Here is a 27,082-nt window from a genome sequence, read left to right as displayed (position 1 = left end):
AGGTGAAAGAGCAGGAAGCTGCATGTGGTGTCTCACAAAAGGGATAGTGTCCTCACAGCCTGGTTCTGATTAAAGGGTACATAGTGGCCCTTTAGAGACTTTGCTAATTAAGGGCAACCACATACTTGACACATAACTTTTAAGCAATATTCCCTCAGTAGATAGAGATAAAAGGAATACAATCTTCAGAGGTGACCCGCATAGAATTTCTTATGATTCAACTGAAAACTATTTGAAATTTTTTTGAGTATCATCATTTGGGGGTGAGGCTCTTTTCTTTCTGAAATGCTGTAATACTCTTATATATGGGTCAGAAATCACTCAAATATTGAAATAATTTTTTAATTTTAATTTTATTTTTCAATTATAGTTTGTATTCAGCACTATTTTGTATTAGTTTCAGGTGTATAGCACAGCAGACACTGGAAATAACTTTAATAAACTGATGTAGGTTTGTTAATTTAAAATTTTGCCAGTAGAGATAATAAAAACAAAACAAAAATCAACAACCCAATATGCCATATACCATTGCCATATTATTTCATAAAAGAAAGCACTTTTTAAGACAGAAAAAAAAAGGACTTAATATTACAATAAATGATAGTCCTTAAATATTATTAAAAATTCATTTAAAAAAACCCTCATGACAATGACTTATTTCATACATTTCATTGCATATGAGTGGAAATTTTACTGTAGAGCAATGCTTGAATGTACAACAATGTTTGGGAAACTACTTTTTATCTTTTTTCTAAAGTACAAGCCAACCCCGGCCGGGCGCGGCTCAGTGGTTGAGCATTGACCTAGGATCCAGGCGATCGGGGTTCGATTCCCAGTCAGGGCACATGCCCGGGTTGCGGGCTCGATCCCCAGTTGAGGCGTGCAGGAGGCGGCCGATCAATGACTCTCTCATCATCGATGTTTCCATCTCTCTCTCTCCCTCTCCTTTCCTCTCTCTGAAATCAACAAAGATATATTTAAAAAATAATAAAGTACAAGCCAAGTATATACATGGAAAATTCTAAGAAAAAATGAGCTGCTGGTTGTCTTACCAAACCTGAGAGAAAACTGGTTGGCATTGGTAGTATTGAACACATGTCAAATAACGATTTACAAATAGGATTTTAAGAGTTGGGGAATTTAAAAGTGGACGGGGTACTCGAGGCATATAGTCCCTCCAGTTAGGGTTAGCTGGCTAAAGGTGCTTCGGTGGAGTCCATTAACAATGATCATTCTGGGACCAGATAGTGACTCATGCTGCGGAATTACAGCCACCTTCACAGCTGCCTGGTGAGCTGCACTTGTCACTCTCTAGAGGCAGACAAGGAGGGAGCCTTCAACCTGGTGAACCATCTTAGCACAAGTCAACGAACCACTCATATGAAAAAAACCACCACGCAGCCCCATCTTTACATGCTGCACTCATACTTGCCTAACCTGCCTCATGCTAGTATTTTTAAGGTAAAGACCTGAAAAGAAGAGGAAGTACTACAGATCACCTAACTCTCACCACAGCCACACAGCCAAGGACAGTTCCAATGTTTCCGGCTGAATGGAGTACTGAAGATCACACATTATGTAGAAACACAGACACCACCCACGTTAGACACATTTACAACACAAGTCAAAGGTGCATATGTCAAAGGGTATATGGCCTCACCATAATGTTCTAATTACACTCTGCACCCAAGGATATTATTTCAGTCTTTGTGGACCACAAAGTAGATAAAGACAAGTTCAGCTGGTGAGACGAGCCCTCAAGTCAAGGTTAACATTTCAAGAGCCTAAGGTGGATTTTCGCCCTGAGAAGTATAGCTTTTACCTGTTGCGTATAAAGATCAATTTTGGATTGTGCCTCAGGAGAGAGTTCGATATCTCTGGCTCCGTAGACGGCCTGGGCAATGGTTCTTATCTTTTCCACAATTGGAAGCTGGAGAAACACAAATGATGGCAAAATCATTAACTCTAATCTGGTCACAGAATTAAGGGCAAGTCAGTGAGATTTTCTGCAACTGTTTGCAATTCCCCACCAGCTTCCCCCTTCAGCAACTATGGCATTCGAAGCAAACACCCTTCTCCTTCTGTCACTTCTGAAGTCCTAACATTTTCAGATCAGTGGTCAACTAGCAAACAAGAAGTCTTAGATGTTCAGCCAATTTAGAGGCTGCTTATCTAGCTCACCATTTTCATCCACTGCAGAATTTTTTAAAAATGCAGTGTCTCCTGTGTTTTTTTTTAAACATATCTTTATTGATTTCAGAGAGAGGAAAGGAGAAGGAGAGAGAGAGATAGAAACATCAATGACAAGAGAGCCATTGATCCAGCCCACAACCTGGCATGTGCCCTGGCTGGGAATCGAAACCCAATGGCCTGGACCCTAGGTCGACGCTCAACCGCTGGGCCACGCCGGGCTGGGCTCCTGTGCTTTTTAATGGGCTTATAAGTCAGAACAACAGCCTCCTCACTAAATACTTAGTGCTGATTTCTAAGTGGGTCTCTACTCCAGTTATATGACAGAGAATGTAGCATTACTGAAGAACTGTTTTTTTGGGAGCGGGAATAGGTTGAGATTTTAATATATGTGCTGATGTGATCAAACACTCTATTGGGAAATCGAAGGTTGAATCTAGTGTCACTTTAGCAAATTATGAGAAATCTTGGAGAATGGGGAAAATCCGGGAACGCTAGAAATGGGCAAATAAGTGTGTAGGGAAAAGATGAAAAATCTTCCATGACGCTAAATGGAAAATATGGATGCAGATTGCTGGCAAAATATTAAAAGCAATCTTAAGAAGCAAGAATGGCTCATTAGGAAAGGAATATGCCACAGACAAAGTGATTCTTGAGGTAAGTGAAGCAATTGACAAAATCGTTCAGAATTTGCTGCGAGTAGAAAATTCAGGCCTAATGCAGTGAGTGGGTTCACTCTTGGGTGAACAGTTGCTGGACCAATTGCTGATGGAATGGACAACACCCAAGGAGCAGAAGTCGCTCGTGGCCTGCCTCAAGGACTTCACTTGGCAATGGCAAATGGTACTTTTGTATAAATTACTGTCGATATACACAGGAAAGAGAATTACCCAACAGGGGAACATAAAAGGTAACTCCACCCTCCCAATCTGATAGAGCCCAAAACTGCTTTAGAATGTGTTTTTCATTACTACAGCTTTTATTACTGTAAAGTTGTCCTGTGGTCTGGAACTTAAATATTGGACGTTTCAACAAATAAGAAAGAAATGAAGATGCAAGTCATCATAATGTTTCATTGAAGGACAAAAAAGAGCATCTGAATCATTAGAGAGAAAGGCTTTGTTCACGGACGAGGGAACGTGATGCTGACAGAACAAAGGCATAAACAGGTAAGATAACTTCAGGAATAAATAAAGCCAAAAGAACAAAGGTAGCAGGACTTGCCTCACCACCTTTCCAGGTAGCAATCATACTGCGAAACTATGCTAAGTAGTCCCATGTGGTCCTGGCACGGGGCTCAAAGAATAGATCAGTAGAAGAGAAGGAGCCCAGAAAGGCGCCTCAGCGGGGGGGATAGTATGTAGCAGGAATGGCACAGAACAGGGAAAGGGCTGCCTATCCAACTAAATTTTGGCTGGAAAGAAATAAAATTAGATTCCTACCACACACCAGGCCCCACATAAATCCAGTATGGACAGAACAAAGGCATAAACTTCAAAATTAAAACTAAATATTGAAAGGAAACACTGGGAACTCTATGATCTGAAGGTAGAAAAAAAATTTTCTTAAACAAGGAAACAACAGACTTCATCCTAAAGGAAATGATTTATAGATCTGACTATAACAAAAATTGAAAATTTTGCATATAAAAAAAAAAGACACTGTAAGTAAGATTAAAGGATTGGGAACGATCTAGGAGAAGACATATGCAAATATTTTAAAGTCAAAAGATTACCTTTCTGGTAACTAATAAAAAAACAACCCTTCCACAAGTCAAGAGAAAGACAAACACATATTTAATACCAGGCAAATGGAGTGTGACTGAGCATCACATGAAAAAATGCTCATTCTCATTAGTAATCAAGGAGTGCAAATTAATGAAAATCCAGCGCACATCCATTAGATTAGCAACACTGAAAAGTGTGAGAATATCTAGTGTAGGTGAGGATACGGGGAAAATGATCCTTCCTAGTGCTCTTGGAAAGCTTCCTAACCGGTCTCTTTGCTTTTAATATACCCTCTGCTCTACCGCAAGTCTAACCTTCCCAAAATGTACCCAAGTAAGGGAAACTCAAAAATCTTCACCTCCCCATGGCCTAGTGGAGAAACCTGGTTCTGACACCTAAGCCTCTGCATGAAGTGCTCTGAAGCATCACTAGATAATTCCCTCTATCTTCTTGCTTTTGGGCCCTGCATGAAGCCCCTGCCTGTCACCTTCAAAGGTCAACCTCAGCTAAAACTCCCTGAGCTCACTAAGATCTATCTCAAAGGCCAGCTTCTCCAGGAAACCTTTACTGACACCTCCTCCCCCCACAGATTGGCATTCTCCTCTCTGATGTCCTAATGCCCATGTCACACTTTTATCTGGATGATACCCAGGACAAGAGGTTCAACAGGCCTGGCAGGGAGTAGCTGCCAGCAAAGCTTACGCTATCTTGGGTGCAGTGATGGACCTCAAATAGTAATAGTCCCAGGATCAAAGTCTGCCACTGAAACCTACTGGATGGCAAGAGGCCTTCTGTAAACCATGTCACAGGAGAAATCAGAGAAGAGTCTCCACCTCCACAAGGGAAAACTCTGGAATGATTATCATCTGCCAGGAAGGCAGGATAGGAAACGAGGACAGAAATTAGAAGTAATTTTTAGCCCAATATTTAAGGAAGAGCTCTAACACTAAGAGCTTCCTCACTAAGTAGTGACTGTCCATTTGGGGAGCATTCAGTCTTTGGCAGGATGGTGCCAGGAACCTTGTGGCAAGAGTGACTGCATGAGTGTAAAGTTGAGGCTGGGCTAGAGAGAAACCTTGAGGGCAACTTCGAATGTAAAAGATTCAGTGTTCACATTAGCTGAAAAATAAAAGAATGACCTACAAACTCTTTGAGATCAAGGACCATCTCTTGTTCACTTAGAGGTGGGATATAAGATGCCCCTGGAGTATATAGTTCGTCCTCAAGATAATGTACAGTTGAACAAATGATGCATGTTTCTAAATTTCCTATTAACATGGACTCCATGTGGTTCAACAGTTAAAGAGATGGTAAGAAAGTCCAGGAAATGCTGTGCTCAAGACAACATTGAGAGGACTTTTTACATGAATCTACCATTTTTCTCATCAGCATAGTGAGCTGATGGGCACTGAAATGCCTGCTGTTGATGCTACACTTAAGCTAATATGATCTCCTCTCAGGTCAATAAATGCCTTGCAAGGAGCAGCCCTTTTTAAGAAATAAAAGTCAATAGGAAGCTGAAAGATATTTCTAGCACCCACACAGCAAGCATGATGACTACACTTTGTCAGGGAAGTCAGTCCTCAGGATACTGTGTTCCCCAGGCAGTGTTCCTGCAGCATCCAGGCTCTGCCTGCCCCCCTGCCCCCTCCTGGGCCATTCTAGCCCTCTGTGGGTGCCACCGCACAGTTGGGGGCTGTTGTGGGTCCCGGGGCCCGAGGAAGAACAGGGCCCCTTCCTAATCTGGTTAAATCAAGTAACCTCTCTAAGTGTGTTTCCTCACCCTTGGGATGGAGACATGAATACTCTACTGCACATCATCTCACTGCAGTGTGTAAGCAATGAGGGAAAGTGTTCAAGAGTCACACTACACAAACCTCAAGCAATATTATGGAGTGAGAGCAACAGGGACTGAGAGGATATGTTTTCTCTGGAAGTAAAATAAAATGACAACAAAACAGATATTACTACTTATAACATTTAATGAATAGAGCGCACTATATACTGCACTCTATGATTTGAAAATAAAGTCAGCAAGTGTAACTTTTTATTAAGGTGATCATTAAAGAACTCACATGGGAACAAATGGATGACAAGTGAGGGTATTAGTGTGGGGAGGTATTTAGTCAGTTTATTATTAGGTTTTAAACATGAGAATACTTGATTATTTCAAGAAACATATACATTTAATTTTTTAAAAAAAAATATATATTTATTGATTTCAGAGAGAGGAAAGGAGAGGAAGAGAGAGAGAGAGATAGAAACATCAATAATGAGAGAGTAATTGATCGGCTGCAGCCCACAACCCGGGCATGTGCCCTGACTGGGAATTGAACCCCGATTGCCTGGATCCTAGGTCGACGCGCAACCGCTGAGCCACGCCCGGCTGGGCTACATTTAATTTTTAATTGTGGTAAAACAGACATAACACAGAATTTACCATCTTCAGACCATTTTTAAGTGTGTAGTTCCATATTCTTAATTACATTCACGTTGCTGTAAAACCAACCTCCAGAGCTCTTTTCATCTTAGAAAACTGAAACTCTGTACCCATTAAATACCAGCTCCTCTTCCCCTGGCAAGTCATTCTATTTTCTGTCTCTATGACTGACTGCCCCAGGTACCTCAGATACATGGAATGATACACTGACAATGGATGTCCTTTTGCATCCAGCTTTTCATTTAGCGTAATATCCTCGAAGTCCATCCATGCTGTAGCGTGTGCCCAAATTTCCTTCCTTTTTAAGGCTGAAGAATGTTTCATGTGCATTTATCACATTTTAAAAATCCACTATCTCCCAGTAGACACTTGGGCTGTTTCCACCTTTGGCTATTGTGAGTAATAATGCTGCTGTGAGCATGGCCAGACAAATATCTCCTGGAGATCCAGGTTGCAATTCCTTTGGGCATAAGGAAATAAAAATTTTTTCTCAACAATGAAACTGTCTTCCTCTCTAACGTTTATTTGAAATTGCTTTGGGAATTTCAAGCAGGTGCCAGGCTGACTTTGTGGACCGTGCAGTTGTGGTTTTATTTCCTGTAGGAAAACTGCAACCTCCTATACACGACTGAAGCAGAAGGCAGGAGGGGCCTGTGGCTGAGTCCCAGTCGGGAAGCCTGGTCCTCCTCGCCCTCAGTTTCTGACCTGACCTAAATGTACATTCTGCACTTCTGAGGCCCCAGCCCCAGCGACTCTGGAGAATAGGATACTCCCTGGCTGCCTTCCACCGAGAGGACAGGAGACCGCACTACTGACACCCTGGCCAACACGCTGGATACACAAAGTGTGCAGCTCAATGCAGCTAGAAATCCAAGGCCAAAAGTTCTCTAGGGCCCCCTACTAGAAATTTTCTTTTTCACTTACATGTACAAGTAAATAAACAAAAAGAACATCTCAGTTAACAGGTCTTTTTGGGTTTAATAGAAAAACTAAAAACTGTACTGATAAGGTAGGTCCCATTGCATTCAGTCTATTTACATGGTCTATTTATATTGTGTTGGCGGGCGAGGAACTTCCTGCTGTTTCTCTGCTTGATTTTGGGGAAAAGTGTAATCATTAAAGAGGGAAAAAAAAGCCAAGCTCAGCCCAATGATCTTGATCTGAACTTGATATTCTCTGTGGTAAATGAGAGTTTTTATGAAACAAATAAAATGGTAAAATAAATTATGAGTGTTTATGCATGAATCATGCCTGGCTTTCCCCTGGCTCTGTAAATATTGACTAATTTATTTATTCACCACATCTTTCATCCTCATATCCCTAATGTCTGGGATAGTGGCCTGCACACAGTAGGCAGTTCATAAACGTCTGATGAGGGAACAAATAACCACCAATGGCAAGTACTTGCAAGACGTCATGGAGTGCAAAGAACTTCAGGGGCTTTCTGTACAGAGAGCTCAAGGAGTGGGGACAATGGTGCAGTAAATGACAATGAAAGGATGGTGAGAGACAAGGACTCCGGGGAACCATTCTGTTAAAGGCGGGAGACCATGACTGCAGGGAAGGCATGGAGATCAGCTGTGAAAAAGGACCTGGAGTCAAATGACCTTGAATCGTATTTGAAGGACAGGAGAGATCTGGATAAGCAATGAAAGGAAAGATTATTCCACACAAAGAGAGAGGCACACGTCGAGGTGTGAACGGCAGCAAACAGAAGGTATATTCTGGAAATAGTAAGCATTCTTTTATCATGACTGGCATATTAATAAGCTACTTCCCAAAGCCTGGTGACTAGACCAGTAATTATCTTTGATCATTTTTGAATTAAGAGTATGTTAATCTCCATCTTCACCAAGAATATAACTGAACATATTCTACATTAATTATGCCCCAAACCCTTCAGTGTGCATTTAGGAAACTGAAACCCTCTAGAACATAGCCGCCCAATGGGAACTTTCTGCGATGACGGAAATGTCAGAAATGTCCTATCTCTGCACTTTCCAGTCTAGTCACCACCAGCCTCATGTGGCTGTTAAGCAGGTGAAGTGTGACTAGTGCAGCCGAGGCAATGAATTCTTAACTTCAGTGAATTTAAATGTAAACAGTGAGCAGCGGCAAGGCACAGAAAATAACCATGACCAACTGTTACATTGCTGCACTGTCTCTTGCACAGAGCAGGCACACCATAAAAGCTGGGTGACACCATAAAGGTAAGCTGGCGTGTGGTGGCCTTCATGCTCCGTAACGGTCACTTTGTAGACATGGCGATCCAGGCTCATAGAAGCTGTTACTCCAAGTTAGACAGCAAATCCTTCTCGAGAAGGCCAATGAGAGCCTGCTGTAACTATTACATTAATTATTTAAGATCTGCTTTTTGGGGGAATAAAATTGAGCTAAAAGTTTCAGAAAAGCAGTTACTGAAATAAAAAAAAAATTATTTTGGTGAGAAGAAAATGGGCAAAAATAAAGTGAAATAGAATAATAAGTGAAACAGAAGAGAGTTAAAAATGAAGCTGCTAGAACTGAAGAAATAAGCAAGTGAGAGGCTTTATAACATAGTGGCATCTCAGTCAGCAGCCCTGCAAGTTGCCTGGAAGTCACATGAAAAACTACACAACGCTTCACTATCCACACTCTGCTCACTTCACAAGCCCATGAAGGGCTTCACTGCTGTTTCTTCGGCAGTACACAAATAAAAAGGACATTGTTCTTTTGTTTCACCGATGCCACAGAGTGGGATCCATATAAATTAGACGTTCCTGTGCTGTGATATCGGCAAAATGTATTCTGATGCCCACAAAGTATGTAGAGAGAAGTATCAATGAGCAAACTTGAATAGAAATCTCTGGACACAGTAATTATTTCATTTTGCATTTTAAATGAAGCATGAATTTTAAATGACCTACAAGTGCAGTTTGGTAAGTAGCCTTTCCTGTATTTAAATAAAGAAGTATAATGTGAGACCTGCGCTGTTAATTTACAAGGAGAATACCCAAGGGGCTAGGGGCTCCTTACAACTCACCCCTAGGGTCACAGGAACAGCTCTGTGTTGTAACTGAGAACAACAGACCCAGTATCCTCCGCACAAAGCCTGTCCTTGGCTGGAAACCAGCACATCTGAGCTACCAAGACATATGTGCAGACTTCCATGAGCGGCCTCTGAGCAGCCATCCCCTCAGGTTCACTGGCCCCGAGCAACAGGTTCACCCAGAGGCTCATTCTCCCAAGGCAACCGGGGTATGGGGGAGATAGCTGGGGTCCGGGAAAGGAAAAAAGGCTCCTCGCCAGAAAATCTGCATCTGTCCACGCGAAATGACAGTAAGGAATTCACACGGGTGAGCCTTCATACTCTCCAACTGAACATTACAGCAACGTCAAAGGAACGGAATACAGCAGGTCCTTCAATAACAGCCTTTCATTCAACACTGCTTCGTTACAATGTTGATGAGATGCCTCAGAAACTTTTTTTTCTGTCCACATGTTGTCTTTATTTTTATTCAACTATAAACAAATAGCAGAATTAACACAACAAACAGCAAGCAACTCCAGGCCGGCTTTCCTTACACCAATGAGGGGATTTCTGATAACCTCTCACCCAGCCCTGCAGCTCTCAGTCCTCTTTACACGAACCTCACTCATAAACCTCAATGTGGTATGAGTGATACGATGAACACAAGATGCTGTCTGGGTTTTACTTGCACGTGTAAGGAGCCTGTGTTTTTCACAAGTGGCTCTTTTCCTTGATTGTACAACAGGAGTGATATTTCCCTCATTGACCAGTTGGAGATGTGCCTCCAAAGAAAAAAACACTTGGTCTAAAAGTCTCACTCAAGAGCCCAGTACACTACTTTCATGAAAGGAAAAAGATGTTTTCTGATCAAAATTATTACTAAAACAAATCCCCAACCTTTCAGATACTGGGGTGACTGAGCTTGTGCTGTTTTGAGTGTTTTTACCCCTAAATCCTAAGGCTGTAGTTTTCTCTTCTGAAGTAGTCTGTTATATGTGGTGCCTTTAATGATAACATCTGCGATAATATTTAAGTAATGCTCCTCAGTGCTTGTTTTGTAGGCTGAGAAAGTGGCTATCGTCCCTGTACAATGGTCTGATGTTTTCTGAATTTGAATCAGAGGGGCCAGGATGGATGTAGTGGTGGTAGGAGGTGACCAGTTGGCATGTGGTAGGACACTGACAGTTCATTTTAAATCCCTTGGTCTGTCTTGATTGGTCTATAATTTGAGATGAAATAATGCATTTCTAGAAACTTTTGTCATAGCGACATCCCATTTTTTATGTTAGAAGAAAGCACTTAAATACAATGATAGGAATCCTGTGACATGCACAAGTGAAAAGTGATCTGTAGATCACTATTTTCTCATCAGGTGCTATTTCCAGCATAAGAGACACAGAGCTGGGGGAGCTTTCTAGAATCACACGGGGCCGAGCAAGATGCATGAGAAAGTCGGGCTGATTCTAGCAACAGTGTCAGATCTCACGAGCCCTATCAGACACAGGTGAGCAAGCAGGTGGCGGCTGACGAAGTGGGTGATGGGCTGTAGGTCCTAGGGGACTTGATAGAGACGCCAGAAGCCAGTGCTGGAGGGAGAATCTAGTTTTGACAGAGATGTCGGGTGAGGTTGCAGAAGGGTGTGGTGTGGTCCAGGGGAGGCGATGTGGAGCTGAAATCATGGGAAGGAGGCCAGGGCAGAAGAGGCTGCGGAGGGGCAGAGCAGTTGAGGTTGAATGACTGGGAGCCTGATCATCAGTAAGAAAGACGATAAAGGAGTACACAGGAAAGAGAAACGGGCTTCTGAATGAGATACTTAACTGACTGCAAGATGTAAGGGGCTCTACAGAACGCTCCAAACATTCCACTGCACAGAGAGGGGAAAGGAAGGAGCTGCAGGGTGGGCAGGGTAACCATACAGACCAAGGACAGGCCTGAGGACAGGGAGCAAAGAGCCAGAGGAGGTCCTTTCTCCTTCTTTGCAATGACTCTGAAACCTAAGAGACATACAGAGATGTACAGAGGTGTCACTGTCGGTTTTTAAATTCTATTAATTAAAACTGTATATAAAGTGTAAATGTACTTAAGGCCACAGAACTGTGCATTTAAAAATGGTTAAAATGGGAAATCTCATTTATGTATATATTTACCACAGGTTAAAAACACAACACATACACTGCCTAAACACACATACAAGTAGTCACATGAAGGCATTTTTATTTATTTAAAATTTGTGGCTCTGGCTGCAAACGCCCGGAATCCCGTTAAAGGATACTCTCAAAATCCCGCCAACAACTGGCACATGTTCAAGTTTGAATCATTAAGAAACAGAAAATAATTCCTCAATAACCAACAAAACAACAACAAAACAAACAAACCCCCAAACCCCTGCCTTAAAAAGAACAGCAGGGGAGAACCCCCTAACCATCCAGGCAGTGAAAGCGCGATGGTCCAGAGGGAGGGCTGCTGCCTGCGCCCTGGATGCCCTGGATCCAGGTGGCCTAGCTGTTTTGATCTCCCCTCATCCAGCCCCTGCTGTGATCAAGAGAATGGCTTCACACACAGAACAGGAAAGACCTTTAATAAAAACAAACACTAGCCTCTCTTGCTGTCAAGGTTACACCTCAAGATGTTTGCAAGGTTAGAGGAAGGATACAGAGATAATTTTCAACCTTAACTCCCGATTTAACAAACAATATTCAGACTGATTTGCAAGCCAACTTTCCATCTCAACCTCTTCTTTGCAAAAACAACTGACTTTTTATTATGTCTCCAATGGTTTCTCAGTTCTAACGGAGAAAGGCTGCTAAGTCTTGCTGTCACTGGGTGGTGTCTTCCTTTCTTGATGCACTAGAAACCTTGGCTTCTAATTCCTGGTTTTAACCTGCCTGGACGGGAAACCACTCCTACAGTCCACCAAAGGTACCTGAGTTATAAGAGAACTCTTGAAGGTCAATTTGTGGTAGGCAGTTAGACAAGGGCAGAGGAAGGACAATGAGCCAGGACAGAAGGTCACTTGGGCGGGAAAGCCCTGGGTGCCTAGCAAAGAAAAATTGAGGACAATTGGAGGGTGACCTTTCCTCCCCTAGTATATAGCTGGTCCTGCGGTTTGGACCCCCTGACCTTTCCTCCCTAGAGATAACACCTAGGCCTCAGTTGTATTTCAGCTCCAGGCCCAGAAATGCAGCAAAACCAGACCAGCAACAGCAAGGCTGACCTCAGGACCAGCTGCATTGACTAATGACCCCCTGCCCTGGGCCGGCCAATCAATGGGTGGAGACCTAGACCCTGAAAGGACACACCAGGAAAGCTGCTGAATATTCTCTAGAGATCTTCCCCTGGGACCTCCCCTAAAATCTCCACCCTTAAAACCCTTAGGACAGAGGACCCAGCTCATTCTCCCTCCCAGAAGCACTCCCTGGCCTTCCCCTCCCCCTCTCCTTCTCCTTCCCTCTAGGCTAGTCACCTTTACCTTCCTCACTTCTAAGCTCCAAAAAGGGCCCTTCCTTTGCCTCTATAACTTGTTTCCTCAGCCCACTTCTTCTATGAATTACTACTTCTACCTCTGTGATTTTCTAAATAAATGTTCTCATAGTTTAAGTCTTGGCTCTGAATTGTTTCCTAGCTAGACTCAAGGCACGGAGGTTGCTGAACCCAGGTCTAGGTCTGACCCCCCTGGTCTAACAACTGGTGCCATTCCCACTGCCCTCAACATTACAGGGCTATGACTCTGACTGTGTGGCAGGATTTCAGAGAAGCCCACCCACGACCATCTTGCAGACCCGGGCCAGTGATAGGCACTAGCAGGGACCTGCTGTGCTCAGTAGGTCCTCCTTTTTTTTTTTTAAAAAATATCTTTATTTATTTCAGAGAGAGGGAAGGAGAGGGAGAGATAGAAACATCAATGATGAGAGAGTCACCAATCAGTTCCCCCTGCCCCCCCACCCCCACCCCCCGGATCAAGCCAGCAAACCAGGCATGTGCGTGTGCTCGGACTGGGAATCAAACTGTGATCTCCTGGCTCATAGGTCAATGCTCAACTGCTAAGCCACGCTGGCCAGGCTTTTCATGGGGGTTTTGAGCTGATTTCTACTCCCCACACATAAGCAATCATGCCCTGTGCTCCTCCACTATTTCAACTTCCTCCAAGTGATCTCGGGTGTCTTTCTTCTGTAACACAGCCTGGGATCCTGTACTGAATACATTCTTAGAATAGAGTCAGGGAGGTCACAAAAGGCACACACAAGCCCAGTCTGCACTGACAAGCAGAGGCGGCAGGGTGATCCATCCAAAAGCATTTAATCACTTCTTTCTTCCTGCAGAGCAATCCCATACCTACCAAGCTGCCAAGTACCAAACAGTTAAGTTGTGGGGGGGAAAAAGAAAGGTAACAGAGTTTCAAGAAAACCATTACTTCGTCCATAACAGTTCACCAGCACTGAATATGCAAGAAATCAGGAAGAAAAGGGTGAGTTCTTATCTACCACGCTGGCCAATTCAGATTTCCATATGGTTAACGGCAAGACTGCAAACGGGCTCATGTTGTCTAGAATCGTCTTGCCAGTGAGAGGGACACAGCTGTGAGAGAGACAGTACAACGTGAACCAGAGCAGTAATAACTCTTTCCACAAACTGTCATGGAGCAAGAAGCTGGGAGGCTGAGTATCTAATAAAGTTATGCAGCTCAAATCTAATTTCTGCTGTAAGAAAAGGGAGCAGCACATGTTGGCAAAGGAGGTAAGAATCCTGGTCTGGAGGCCACCTATCAAATGTAGGACTTTAGGCCACATTATTATAAATTTTTCTCCTTTCCACAGGAGAGCAGACATTTTAACAGCATTATCTCCATGAAGAATGGGAATTCAGGAAAAATAAATTTAGTGGGAAGGGAAAGGGTTCATCTTAGGGTTAGTGTGCATGTCTGAGACAGCATAACTCAGAAACATTTCTTCTATTCCCTGACCTTTTCACCTGGGATGGTTTCCTTGAAAAGAGACACACTATGAAGTCATTCATTTAAAACAAAACTGCCTTTGCCACTCAGAGCGGGGTGCTTCAGATCAGATGGCGACAGTCTGAGAGTGAGTTTCCTGACAATGGTTTGTGTAAAAGGGCTGAGGGCTGCACCAGGTGCTGAGACACCCCGTCAAGGTGTTCCCTGGCAGCAGGGTGCAGCGAGGAACACGAGATCACCCTGGCCATCTAACTGGCCACCACACGTCTGACATGCCCCCTGCAGAGCTGCCTTTATCTTTGCTTATCATTGCCAGGGCCATGGAACACACAGCTGCTAAACAGAATACTTTTCTTCATGTTGAACACAAATTTCCTCCCCTATTTGTTCTTTGCCACCTCTGTAACCCAGAACATTCTAGTCTCTCATTCATAAAATGGCTTTACAACATGACAATCCTGTTCTGGCTAACCATCCCAATACATTCCGGAGGTCCTTCCTACCACAAACATTTGCTGAGTGTGTACAGTCTCCCTCCTTTGGCACGGCCTCCGGTCACTCAGTTACTGTCCCTTTAAGGAGTATCGCCCCCACCCCACCCCCACCTGCAAACACAGTGCTGAATCCTGAAGAACAGAGCTGGACAATGGCTTCCATCATTCTAAATACTCTCCCGGCTCCATCTCTTTCTGGCTGTGGGACACTGAGCAGGTTACTTGATCTGTTTGTGCTTTAATCTCCTTATCTGTAAAATTGCGGTGGGGGGAGATATCAAGAGTTCCTACCCAAAAGGAATGTTAGGACCAACGGAGTTACTGTACAAAGTACTCATTATGCCTGGCACTCAAGAAGCCTTCCTTAGCGGGAGCCTTCGCAATAAGGTCAACATCACGCTCGTGCTGATGCAAAGCTAGACTTCCAGGTGATGCTGCTTTTGGTATCTGCCATCTGAACAGGAAGGAGGAGTGATGTTACTGTCTGTGACATCTGAGAGACAGACCAACAGAATCTCTGAGGGATGGAGGAATGGAGAAGCAGTCAGCTAGAGGCTGAGCACTCCACTTCTGGGTATACACCCAAAAGAACTGAAAGCAGAGTCTTGAAGGATTTTTACACACATGTTGATAGCAGCATAATTTACAATAGCCAAGTGGTAGAAGCAACCAAGGTGGCCAGTCACAGATGAATGGATAAACAAAATGTGGTATATGCATACAATGGATTAGCTTTCAGTTTTAAAAAGGAAGGAAATTCTGACATATGCAATAACATGGATGAATCTTGACATTATGTTAAGTGGCTGCTACAGACTGAATATTTATGCCCCCTGAAATTCAGGTGTCCAAGTTTAATCCCCAAGGTGATGGTATTAGGAGGTAGGGGCCTTTGGGGGTGATTAGGTCATAAGGGTGGAGCCTTCATGAATGGAATTAATGCCCTTATAAAAGAGATCCTACAGAGCTCCTTCCCCTTCTACCACGTGAGAACATAGTGAGAAGACCCTTACCAGATACTGAATCTGCCTCAATCTGGGACTTCCCAGCCTCCAAAACTGGGAAATCAATTTCTGTTGGGGCAGAGGGGAGGGGAGGAATGGGGAGCTATTGTTTAATGTGAATATATAATACCAATGAACTGGTACAATATAATACCAATACCTAAAAATGGTAAAGATGGCAAATTTTATGTTATGTGTATTTTACTATAATTTAAAAAAATTTAAAAATACACGAGACATAGCTCAAAAAAACCACAATGAGGGAAAAGAGCTACAGCAGAAATAGACAAAGGAAATACGACTCATGATTTGAGAAGTCTTATAAAGATGCTCAAAAGTCCTGTTCCTGTGCAAATCCTGAAAGTGGTAGCTGGTGAACACCCTTCTCCAAAGCCCCTCCTCACTGCCACTGCTATTTGGAAGCAGAGTGCCCTCAAGAGCACAGGCTTTGGGGCAAGGAGCTCACTTGGGTTGGCCCTTGGCAACATGGCCTTGTTGAATGGCTTAACCTCTTTCACCTTCACTTCCTTCTTTGCTGTGGGCTGTTATGAGGACCAAGTGGGACAAGCCACGCAAAGCTCTCAGCACAGGCCGGGTACCAGTTAATGTGCAAGAAATGTTAGCCGTTCTCACTGCTGTGAGATCTTACCTGAACATCATACAAGAACTGGAAACGGCTTCTTTTACTTGCAGCTTCTCTCACAGCCCACGCCAGGTCCACCGACCCCTTTCCACCCATCGACCAGTGGTAGCAGGGGACTGCATCAAAGGCGCCAGCCCGCTTCGCCAGCTCGCACACTAAGTCGATCTCAGCCCGGGTGTCAGTCCTAGTGATGAAAACGTTTGTGGTTTTGCATCTGCATTCATTTAGTGATGTTTTTAAAGAAAGACTAACCATCTATACAGAACTCTGTTCCCTAACACTGAATATATTTTAAACATCAAAAGTGGTTACATCGTGTTTAAATAAATCAGACTTAAAGAAAAGCATTGAGAAAAAAAAATCCCTTGCAACATGACTCAAATATTTCAAGTTGTTAAGGGTTTTATTGAGAAAATTCCATAACACATCCCTTTGATCATCCAGTCTTTCAGACAGAAATGCTGGGTGAAATAAAATAAAAAAGGCCAAAAAAATGTAAGTCACTCTATAGACTTCATTTCCCTAGTAACATCTGAGAACACTTCTGCTGAAATGACACAAACCAAACCAAACCAAACCAAACCAAACCAAACCAAACCAAACCAAACCAAACCAACAGAAAGAGCAGAGTATTTCTGTGTACTTCTAGATGAAGCAGAGAGAGAGCACACATCCTGGGATATGAACCTAGTTCACAGGGTGGCCCAGCACTATGAGCACACATCCTGGGACACGAATCTAGTTCACAGGGTGGCCCAGCACTATGACCACATTTAAAGGAAGCCTGACTTACTTGAAGACATTCAGAGCCACGACAACGGGAACCCCAAAGAGCTGAGCGATCTGAATTTGCTTCTGGAGGTTACAGCAGCCATCTGCCACCAGCTGGATGTTCTGTAAGAAAACCAGACCCCCATGCATTGCCTCCCACCACACCTGCCAAACTCAATGGGCAGGGCCACGTGGCAGGTTGTGCTTCCATCTTTGCTCACTTTGTGGTCCTAGAAGCTATGTGGGAGCTATTCATAGATCCCCTTTTCCTCCAAGAGAGATGGCTGAAGGAGGAGGCTCCTTTTCAAAATAACTTCTAACATTGTTCTGAGCCCAATGGCATATTTGGGTCTTGAGTCAGGCAGCTATTTATGCAGCTGACCAGTGGCCAGGACGTAAGCAATATGCCCACGCCCTGCAGGTTGGTGGACTAAAATGCCCAGGGAGGGTGAGGAGAGCTGTCCAGCTAGTCCCTGCTCAAATCCCCGGTGCCACCTATAGGATAGGAGAGGTACTGTTGCCACGAAACCAAAGTCTATTTATAGAGCCAAGTAATTCAGGCAAGTCATAAAGCCAATTGTACATCCTCCACGAGTCACTTTTTTGCACACCTAAAGAATACATGGGTATAAGCATTATATTTGTTTCTGTGCTGGAGACTGCAAGCTGGGAATAGGAGCAGAAGATAAAGACCACGTCTATCATTTCTTAAGTTGAAGAGTTAAATGAATGGATTGCATCCCTGCTCCCCACCAGTTCCTCCAGGATGATAAGAAAAGCACTTTTCTAAGAGGCCATGGGTGGAGGACTCATCCACTGACTGCATTCACCTGCAAGCCAGTGGTTAACTGGACTTGAAGGATTCTCCACTGTAGCCTTTTAAAGCTGTCACTCTTACCTCCTCTGTGTATTCTCTCTTAAGAGGGACACCGGCAGTTACCTGAGATAAGAGAAAAAACAAAGAATAATCTCATTAAAATGCCTACTCTAGCCCTGACCAGTGTGGTTCAGTTTACTGGGCATCATCCCATGCACCTAGAGGTGGTTAGTTCAATTTCCAGTCAGGGCACATGCCTGGGCTTTGGGCTCAATCTCCAGTATGGGGCATGCAGGAGGCAGCCAATCAAGGTTTCTCTCTCTCTCCCCTCCTCCCCCTCTCTCTAAAATTAACAAAAACATATTTTTTAAAAAAAATGCTTACTCCAATTGATCAATAGTTGAAAGAAAAACAAATCACAGTCAATTTTAGGGAAGGTACCTTTTAAAGCACATTTTGTACTTTTAAACCAGTAACTGGTAGCCCTGGCTGAACATAAAGTCTTGTGGGAAGCTTTTAATAAAAACTGATGCCTGGGCCCCACCCATGCAAATTAAAGCAGGATTTCTGGGAGTGGGACCCAGGATCAGTAATATCTGAAAATGCCCCTGGCAATTCTAATTTGAACCAATACTGAGAACTTTTATACACTGCTCATTACCCTAGCAGAAAATGGAATTTATAATGCATCAATACGTGAATCATACAAAGTGCACCATCTTTCTAAATAAATTCTAAATCATTTTAAAGCAATGCCATTACTATTCTGGGGGGGGGGGTAGGTTGACAGAGCAGCTTAAAGATGAAGAAAGCAATGCTGAGAGAAGGGAGGTGTCTTGCCCAAGGTTCTAGAGCAAATGAGAGCAGAACAGGGGACTTGAATGTAATAGGGTTCTGAACTCCAATTCAGTACTTTTCCACATCCCATCTGGCTTCTGTCGATGGCTTGCTACTGGTTTTGGTGAAACACAAGAAAAGACTTTCATTTACGAGGGCATGGTGAGTTATGCTCAGTGGAAGAGGCCTGAGAATATCTGAAATCCTTTGGAAAGAAGTTACCTCCACGAGAGATGGTTTTGGGACAGTGTGTGCAAACCAAGTATTTTCAGATGGGTTTTCCCAGCAGTAGTGTTGACGGAAACACTGAGTGAAGCCTTCAGCTGGAACAACTAAAACGCTAGACTGAAAAAGGGTCGGACGGACCGCCCTGGCTGGGGGGCTTAGCTGGCTGGGCACTGGCGGCGCACCGAGAGACTGCCGTTGGATCCCGTCAGCGCCCACCCGGGCTGCGGACTCCACCCCGTAGGGGCGTGCAGGAGGCGGCTGATGGGTGTTTCACTTGGACATTCAATGTTTCTCTCTTTCCCCCCCTCCTCTCTCTCTAAAAAGAAAAATATTTTTAAAAAGGATGTAAAGCACTGCTGAGCTTGCACACATGCAAAGTTCCACACAATCAGACACTGAACAAAACCAGGAAGAATGGGCTGTATGCAAGTAACAGCAAGAGGATCGACTCAACAAAAGCTGGCTCTTTTTTTTTTTTTTTTAAATATACCTTTATTGATTTCAGAGAGAGGAAAGAGAGGGAGAGAGAGAGAAACATCAATGATGAGAGAGTCATTGATTGAGCCTGCAACCCGGGCATGTGCCCTGACCAGGAATCGAACCCTGATTGCCTGGATCCCAGGTCGACGCTCAACCGCTGAGCCACGCCCAGCCGGGCCAAAGGCTGGTTCTCAAAAAGACTAACAAAGCCGGTAACACTCTGGTAAGACTTTTAAAAAACAGAATGAAAAAATTATTATAACTACACATGCTATAGACAGTAGAATGCTATGACAAACTTCATGTCAATACATTTAAAAATATAGAGCAATTCAGAGAGCTGTAACTTTTATTAAAGCTCATTTAGAAGAAACAGAAAATCTAGACAGTTCTATATTCATTAACAAAGTTAAATTTGTAGATAGAAACCTACCCCTCACCAATAAGTAGCAGACCCAGACAGTGTTACTGGTGAATCTGTTTTTGAATGAACAGATTATTTATTCTAATGTTACAAAATCCTTTATAGATTATATATAAAAGAAGAAGAAATCCTTCCCAATTTATTTTATGTGGCTAATATCTTACTTGTAAATACAGATGGAAAGATACTATTTAAAACATTAGGAAACAATAAATAAAATTCAGTCATTCATTAAAAAAGATAATGTATCTCCAAGTAAGATTTATTCAAGGGGATGTAAGGTTCACTTAATATTTGAAAGTTAAATATAATTTGCAGCATTAATAGATTAAAGAGAAAAACCATGTCATCTCAATATATGAAGAAAATTCTTCAACGTCTATTTAGTATAAAAACTTGGCAAACTAAGAATAAAAGGCAATTTCTTTAACCTGATAAAGAACATATACTGAAAATCTAAGAAAACATCATACTTAGTGATGAACTACTAAAAGTATTTTCTTTCACATCAGGAATAAGAAAAGGATGCCCACTATTATGATTCCTATTCAATACTGCATTGCATCTAGGAAGACCTGGTCAGCGACAAGAAAATAAGTATAAAAGTTGGAAGGGAAGAAACAGAACTGTCATTATTTTTGGCTGTGGTTCCCTTATAGAACTCCGCAAAGTATCTAGAGCTAAAGTAGTACAATTAATGAGACTTTTTAAGTCATGGGATGTAACGTACAGCATGGTGGCCATGATCAATAATACTGTGTTGAACTCTTGAAAGTTGCTGGGAGAGTCAATCTTAAAAACCCTCATCTTAAAAAAAAACACACACACACACAAAAATCTTAAACTACATATGGTGACAAATGTTAACTAGACTTACTGTGGTGATCATTTTGCAATGTATACAAATATCAAATAATTATGTTGTACACCTGAAACTAGTATAATGTTATATGTCACGCATCAATTAAAAAAAAAAAGGAATTTAGAGAGGTCATTGTGTATAAAAGCAATAGGTAAGAATCCAGAAGTAAACTGTTACACTATTTAAAAATATAAAATGCATAAGTATAAATCTGTGAAAAGATATAGAAGCCTTTTGTGCAATAAACTGTAAATTTTTATTAAAATATATTAAAGACCTAAATCAAAGAAGAGATATCCCATATTCTTAAATGGAGAGCTGTCAAATCTCCCCAAACTGATTTATTGACTTAATGCCATTTCAATAAAAATCCTAACAAATTCTTCAAGGAACTTTCTGAGCTAATTCTAAAATACATATGGAAGGAAAAGGGCCAATCACAGGCCAGGCATGCATGGAGAAAGAGAGCGACCTGGGGAGCTTGGCCTAAAGGTTACCAGTGCAGCCCAGACACAATTAATGTAACTAGACCAGTGCAAAGGAAGGGAGGTCCCAGAAAAAGACCTACACACGTAGGGAGAATTGACTTATGATAAAGTAGGCTTGAAGATCAGAAAGGAGGGAGTATTTTAGCAAATAGTACCAGGCCAATAGGTTATTAATAGAGAAAAAATGAAATTAGATCTAGTTATTGCACCATACACCAAAACTCAGCAATACTGGGTGTGATGGTTAGTTTTATCTGTTAATTTGGAGCACAGGGTCCCCAGATATTTGGTCAAACATTATTTTGGGTATTTCTGTGCGGGTGTTTTTTCAATGACAATCCTTCAGCCTAAGACTGGGACTGGGATACTGGTTCTCCTGTGTCTCTACCCTGGTGGCCCACTCTGCAGATTTTGAACTTGTCAGCCTCCATAACTGCATGAGCCAATTCCTTATAATAAATCTCTTTTTATATAAATATACATCCTATGGGTACTGAAGAGCCCTCCTTAAAACAAAGGGTTTAGAGAACGAATTGTAAAACTAAACTATAACACAGTGTTAGTTCTTACATTGCACCAAGAATGCTCAGCACTTTGGAAGACAGGATATGAATTTAAAATGACTGCGGCTAAAACGGGCAAGTTCAAGGGTCACAGGATTTTCCACTGCACAAATTATGGAAAACAACCAAGCTGAATAAACATAAGAGACAGCCATGGTTATTTGTGTAATGATACCAAAAGGAAGTAGAAATTATAATGGATCAAAAACATGACCATGGAACTGACTTGAGTAAGGAGGAGGGATACGGAGATGAATAATATGAACTACAGGATTAAGAAGATGGAAGTTCATTTATTATTCAATTACTGAAAACATTTCCAGGATGCAGACTATGCCAGGCACTAGGGATACACAAATTAGTAAGACATAGTCCTTAATCTCAAGGAACTCAGAGTTGAGCAGCAAGACTCACATACAGACATTCATAAAACAATGGGGCAGAAGGTGCTGCTGAAGCTCAGGAGTGACGCTCAGCTTCGTCGGGCTTCCTGCTCCTCTCCCTCTACTGTCCCCTACCTTCATCTGTGACTGGAGCCCTGTTATCATCATCACTGGCATGAAACCCTGACTTTAAGTGAAAGGGAAGGTCAGGCAAGCAGAAAATGCAACCACAGTAAAACAATGAGCACGTGCAGTAAGATGAACTGAAACAGGGTTATAAATCATGTGGAGAATTTTATAGGACAGAGACTAGAGTGTGGAAAAGCATGGGACTGGAAGCCAAGAGACCTTGATTTTTACATCTGATTAGTCCCCTAAAATAGATGTGTGATACTAAGCAGGCCACTGAATCCTTCTGGGCCTCAGTAATTTTATTTTTACAAAGATCTTTCTGGTATTAAAGCCCTTTGATTTTATAATTTTCAGGGTGCAAAATAGGGAGGGAGAATTTCAGATGTGTCCTATATTGGCAGAAAATATTCTCTGAAAATGGAAGTTGGTATATAGATTTAAAGTCTAAAGACAAGGAGTGATTGTAGCTGCAAGTGCAGTTTTGAGCAAAATCAGCATTCTTTAGGGTTTACCACGACCTTATAACGTGTTATGTGACCCTCCCATCTGAAATAACGATGGAGCTTTAGGCTAAAATGAAGTGCTTAAGAGTGGACTTGGGACTCAGAAAATGCTTACCTTTCGTTAATATGCAACTCTCTCTGTGGCCAAGTGACACTACCCATGTTCCCTAAACCCATCAAACCTCCACTTTCTTGTCTGCAAACTGATATAAAATAATGTTGGCCTCTCCTAGGACAAAGAACTGGTAGGATGAGTCAACTGCATAGCATTTGTCCTGCTGTGTAATAATCCTTGATTATATGGCTTTTGTGTACACAGTAGACCTAAGAAATCAGATTTGGCAGTTTGTCTAATAAATCAACAGTATAAATGATAAAGCTACTCCACATGACTTTATTTCAAAATGATTACTCAGTATAACATTTCATGTTCTCCCTTTGAAAATACCTAAAAACGACAAAAAGAAAAACACTACACCTTGTCTGTGGAAATGAAAAAAAATTTCCTTTTGGATGTGTGTAAATTCTGTACATAAGATATCAAAAGTCTTAAAAAATGTGAAAACAGAATTTCTGTTTTGGAAGCAACGTTCTCTTAGAAATAAAAGTTATAAAGTAAAATAATAATAAACAGAAACAGAAGGAACCTAGTTCTAGATGAAATCAGTTAACCAAAAACACTGTACAAACATTGAACAGCCTCACCCACATATGTGCCCCATTCAGGAGCCAAAGCCTCTGTCCCCCCACTACTGTGGGGTTAAAAATGTTGACATGAGCTTCAGATACAAATCTTAGGACTAAAAAGAGGTACTGTTATGCTCCACTCCAAAATTCTGCTTAGCAATAACTTTGCGGGTATTACTATTTTCTAGAACTCATTAAACTCTACGTGCCCTATCGCGGTGATCTGTGAAAAAGGAGACATTCTAGAAATCTGGAGTTATGAGCAGGTTTGACTTTTTCAAGTGCTAAATTCTGCTTTATCTTAATTCTAAGCTGGGCCTTTCTGGGAAGGGAGTACAGGACTTACACTGGGCCCACCTCCGTGCATCTTCAGAGCGCGCACTGTCGCCACCAGCACCACTACGTTGGGCACCAAACCAGAAGCTCGACACTTGATGTTGAAGAATTTCTCCATGCCAATATCAGCACCAAAGCCAGCTTCAGTTACTGTGGAGAATCAAGTTGGAAACTTGCTATTATCTTCTAAAAACAACAGTACAGGGTTGGGTAACCATTGGTATGCTTCAAATTCAAAGGACAGCTGAAATTCCCCACCACCTCCAGGTTACTGCACAGCACTGCATCTTGTTCATATGCAGAGATAAACTGATATCCCACAGTTTTAGAAAATGTTCTACTTCCTTATGTTCCCTAAAAAGATGGCTCTCTGCTTCACACCGCCATGGCTTAAGGATTCTTTGCCAAGGCCTACATTTGCCTTCCCAGTGTAGTAACTGAACAAAGCCTTTCTTAACACAGATGAGATTTTCAACTTTTTAATCAGGTCCCAAATTGTATCAAGGCCACTGCCAGCCTAATTACCACAGAAGATCCTTTCTCACTCTTTATATCATACATAGAATCAATCATATTTCAGTGCCTCCCGGTCATTTCTGTTGACTGAAGAAATCCCAGTTAGTTGAGTGGCTTAAGGAGGTTGGTCACTGGGCTTGATATAGGAGAGCATTTTTATTCCATAACCACAGAGGACACAATAGGGTTCAGAACGGGTCTCCCCAGAATGTGCCACCCCAGTAGGTGAACAATTTTGAACTGAAGACGACTGAGGCCTAAAAGGCTCAGGAAGAGCTTTTTACCTCCCTCTAACTACCTAGAGGAATTCAGATAAAGAGCCTGGTCCAGGAAGAGCATCATCCCTACAGATATCTACAAGGAATGTGAGCTAGGTGCGATGAGGGAACTTCACATGGGTTGGAGACCAAGGTCCTCTCTGTGTCCCAGTCTCTGCATGGTCCAGCAAACACTTGTTTTTCCATCTCCACATGAATTCTTCCCCTTTGAAGTCCCAGGCCCTTACTCCTCTTTAATTCAGAATGGCACATAAGCCCCAGTCACCTGATTGCCTGTGAGTCCCCATATGTACAAAATTAAACATGATTTTCTCTTGTTAATCTGTCTTATGTTAATTCTTAAGTCAGCCAGAAGAATTTAGAAGGGTAAAGCAGAACTTTTTCCTTCCAACAACACTCATCTTTAGCAATCCCTTCCCCTACGCCCAAATTGTTAGAAGCATGTAGGCAGCAGAGAGAACATCTAATATTGCCTCCTAAGACCACACTACTGTCACTGGGTCAGGGGACGAGTCCTCTACACAAAGGGAAGCTCTAGGACCAGCAGCACCTGGGGGTGTATAAGCAATTCAGACACTCAGGCCCTACTCCAGACCCGCTGAATCAGAATCAGATCCCTAGGTGAGATGAATGCCCACTGAGATGTGAGAAGCACACACACTGCTCCAGAAAAGCAATACTAACAGAAATGAAGTATTTATGAACTATACTCTATACACTGACAGTACCACCAAGGCGGTAACTTACAGCAGAGATAAGAACTGGCAATAAAAAACTTTACTGAGATAAAATCAAAACATTCAAAATGTGAAAGAATGAAGATGTCTGCCCCCAGCATTCACCGAATACGCACATTTTAACAAAAATCAAGGAACTCAAAATGATAGCACGGCACACAATTTCCACCCTAAATGAATCAACCAGTTCATCTAATTCTTTGTGGTTTCCTCTTACTTAGTATGTCATATGCCCATATAATTTTTATGCAGTAGGTATAATTTTGTAATTCTGCTCCCTTACTTTAAAATTATCACAGAGTTTTCTTGCTGTATTACAACTTGCAAAATTTATGACTGTAAGTGGCAGCTTACAATTCTGTTACGTTGATGTACCAAGATTTACAAATTGTTCCCGTTATTGGACATTTGGGTTGTTTCCAATACAAATAATGCTGTGAAATATCTGTGTGTATGAGCTTTAGCCTCTTTCAAATTATATTCTTGGGATAAATTCCCAAGGGTGAGAGCACAGGGCCAGAGTATGTAAAAAAGTTTTTATGACTCTTGATATGCTTTGGACAAACTGAAAAATATTCCTTTAAAAATATTCAATTTGGAATGAACATAGCTACAAGTCATCTTTTACTATATTTTTCTTTGAGTACGAGATGTAGCAGAACAGTTTTAAAAAGTAGAAGGAGATCCTTTTTATACAGTATTTGGGACAATTCTAGTGATTTTATTAGTGGTGGTCAAAACCAGAGGTCACTGACAGTATCGACCGTCAGTGGTGCCTCTGGTAAAACCAATTCACTCTAGCACGGGGGTGGCATAGTGGACCCCTGACCTCGAGTACAACCAGTTCACTCCAGCATGGGGATGGCACAGTGGACCCCAGACCCCAGAGTAGAAGCAGTTTACTCTAGCATGGGGGTGGTACAGTGGACCCCAGAGAGGAATACTCAGTTGACTTTGTCAAGGGTCATTATAGAGTGAGCTCCCATTCGGGGGGAAAGACAGATGGCAAGGCCATCAATACTGGGTTATTGGTGACTGTCCTGCTGGTCAATATAAAGAACAGACCAGACAGACAGACAATATCCAGAATCTCTCCCAGCTGTGCAATCTAGGTGAGTTACTGAACCTATTTGAGTCTCTGGGTCCTCACCTGACTTGTTGGGAGGGTTAAAGTGGATACGGATGGGAAGTACTGAGCTACTCCTTCTCGGAGCACAGTGGGCGCTTACAAAAATGGTCGGCATCATTATCAGAACAGATCTCCCACTTGCTAGAAACCATATTCAATTCTTAAGCATTTGTCGAATTCCTGCTATGTCCAGGCATCTTCCCGTCCCTTCTTTAATTCTTTGTCCAAGCTTCAGCTCAGATGTTCCATTTCCTGAAATCTGCCCCATCCCCTCAGGCAGCCAGCTGCCCCTCCTGCCCTCCTGCCCTCCTGCCCCAGGTCTGCTCCCCCACAGGCCCACACCTATCTCTGCCTGCAGTATTGTAATTAGCCAGAGGTGTATCTTCCACTTGGCAGGCAGCGACTCTGACTCATTCACCTTTGTATCTCCAGGACCCGACACTGTGCCTGGC

The 27,082-nt window shown here is 42.5% G+C and overlaps 1 protein-coding gene across 2 annotated transcripts in view; it reads right to left on the bottom strand.

The window, feature by feature from the left end:
- Positions 1-27,082, bottom strand: part of MTHFD1L (methylenetetrahydrofolate dehydrogenase (NADP+ dependent) 1 like) — a 149,699-nt gene that overhangs the window by 34,003 nt on the left and 88,614 nt on the right. For both annotated transcript variants that reach the window (XM_081140670.1, XM_081140669.1), the window contains 5 exons: positions 23,981-24,120; positions 18,129-18,170; positions 17,253-17,353; positions 16,466-16,643; positions 1,823-1,930 (listed from right to left, as the gene is read on the bottom strand). In XM_081140670.1, the coding sequence (XP_080996796.1) occupies positions 1,823-1,930; positions 16,466-16,643; positions 17,253-17,353; positions 18,129-18,170; positions 23,981-24,120 (569 nt within the window). The remainder of the gene's footprint in view (positions 1-1,822; positions 1,931-16,465; positions 16,644-17,252; positions 17,354-18,128; positions 18,171-23,980; positions 24,121-27,082) is intronic.

Source organism: Miniopterus schreibersii, assembly GCF_964146895.1.
Source record: "Miniopterus schreibersii genome assembly, chromosome: 6".
NCBI classification, from domain to species: Eukaryota; Metazoa; Chordata; class Mammalia; order Chiroptera; family Miniopteridae; genus Miniopterus; species Miniopterus schreibersii.
The sequence above is the reverse complement of the archived record's forward strand: the minus strand, read 5'-3'. Positions and strand labels throughout refer to the sequence as shown.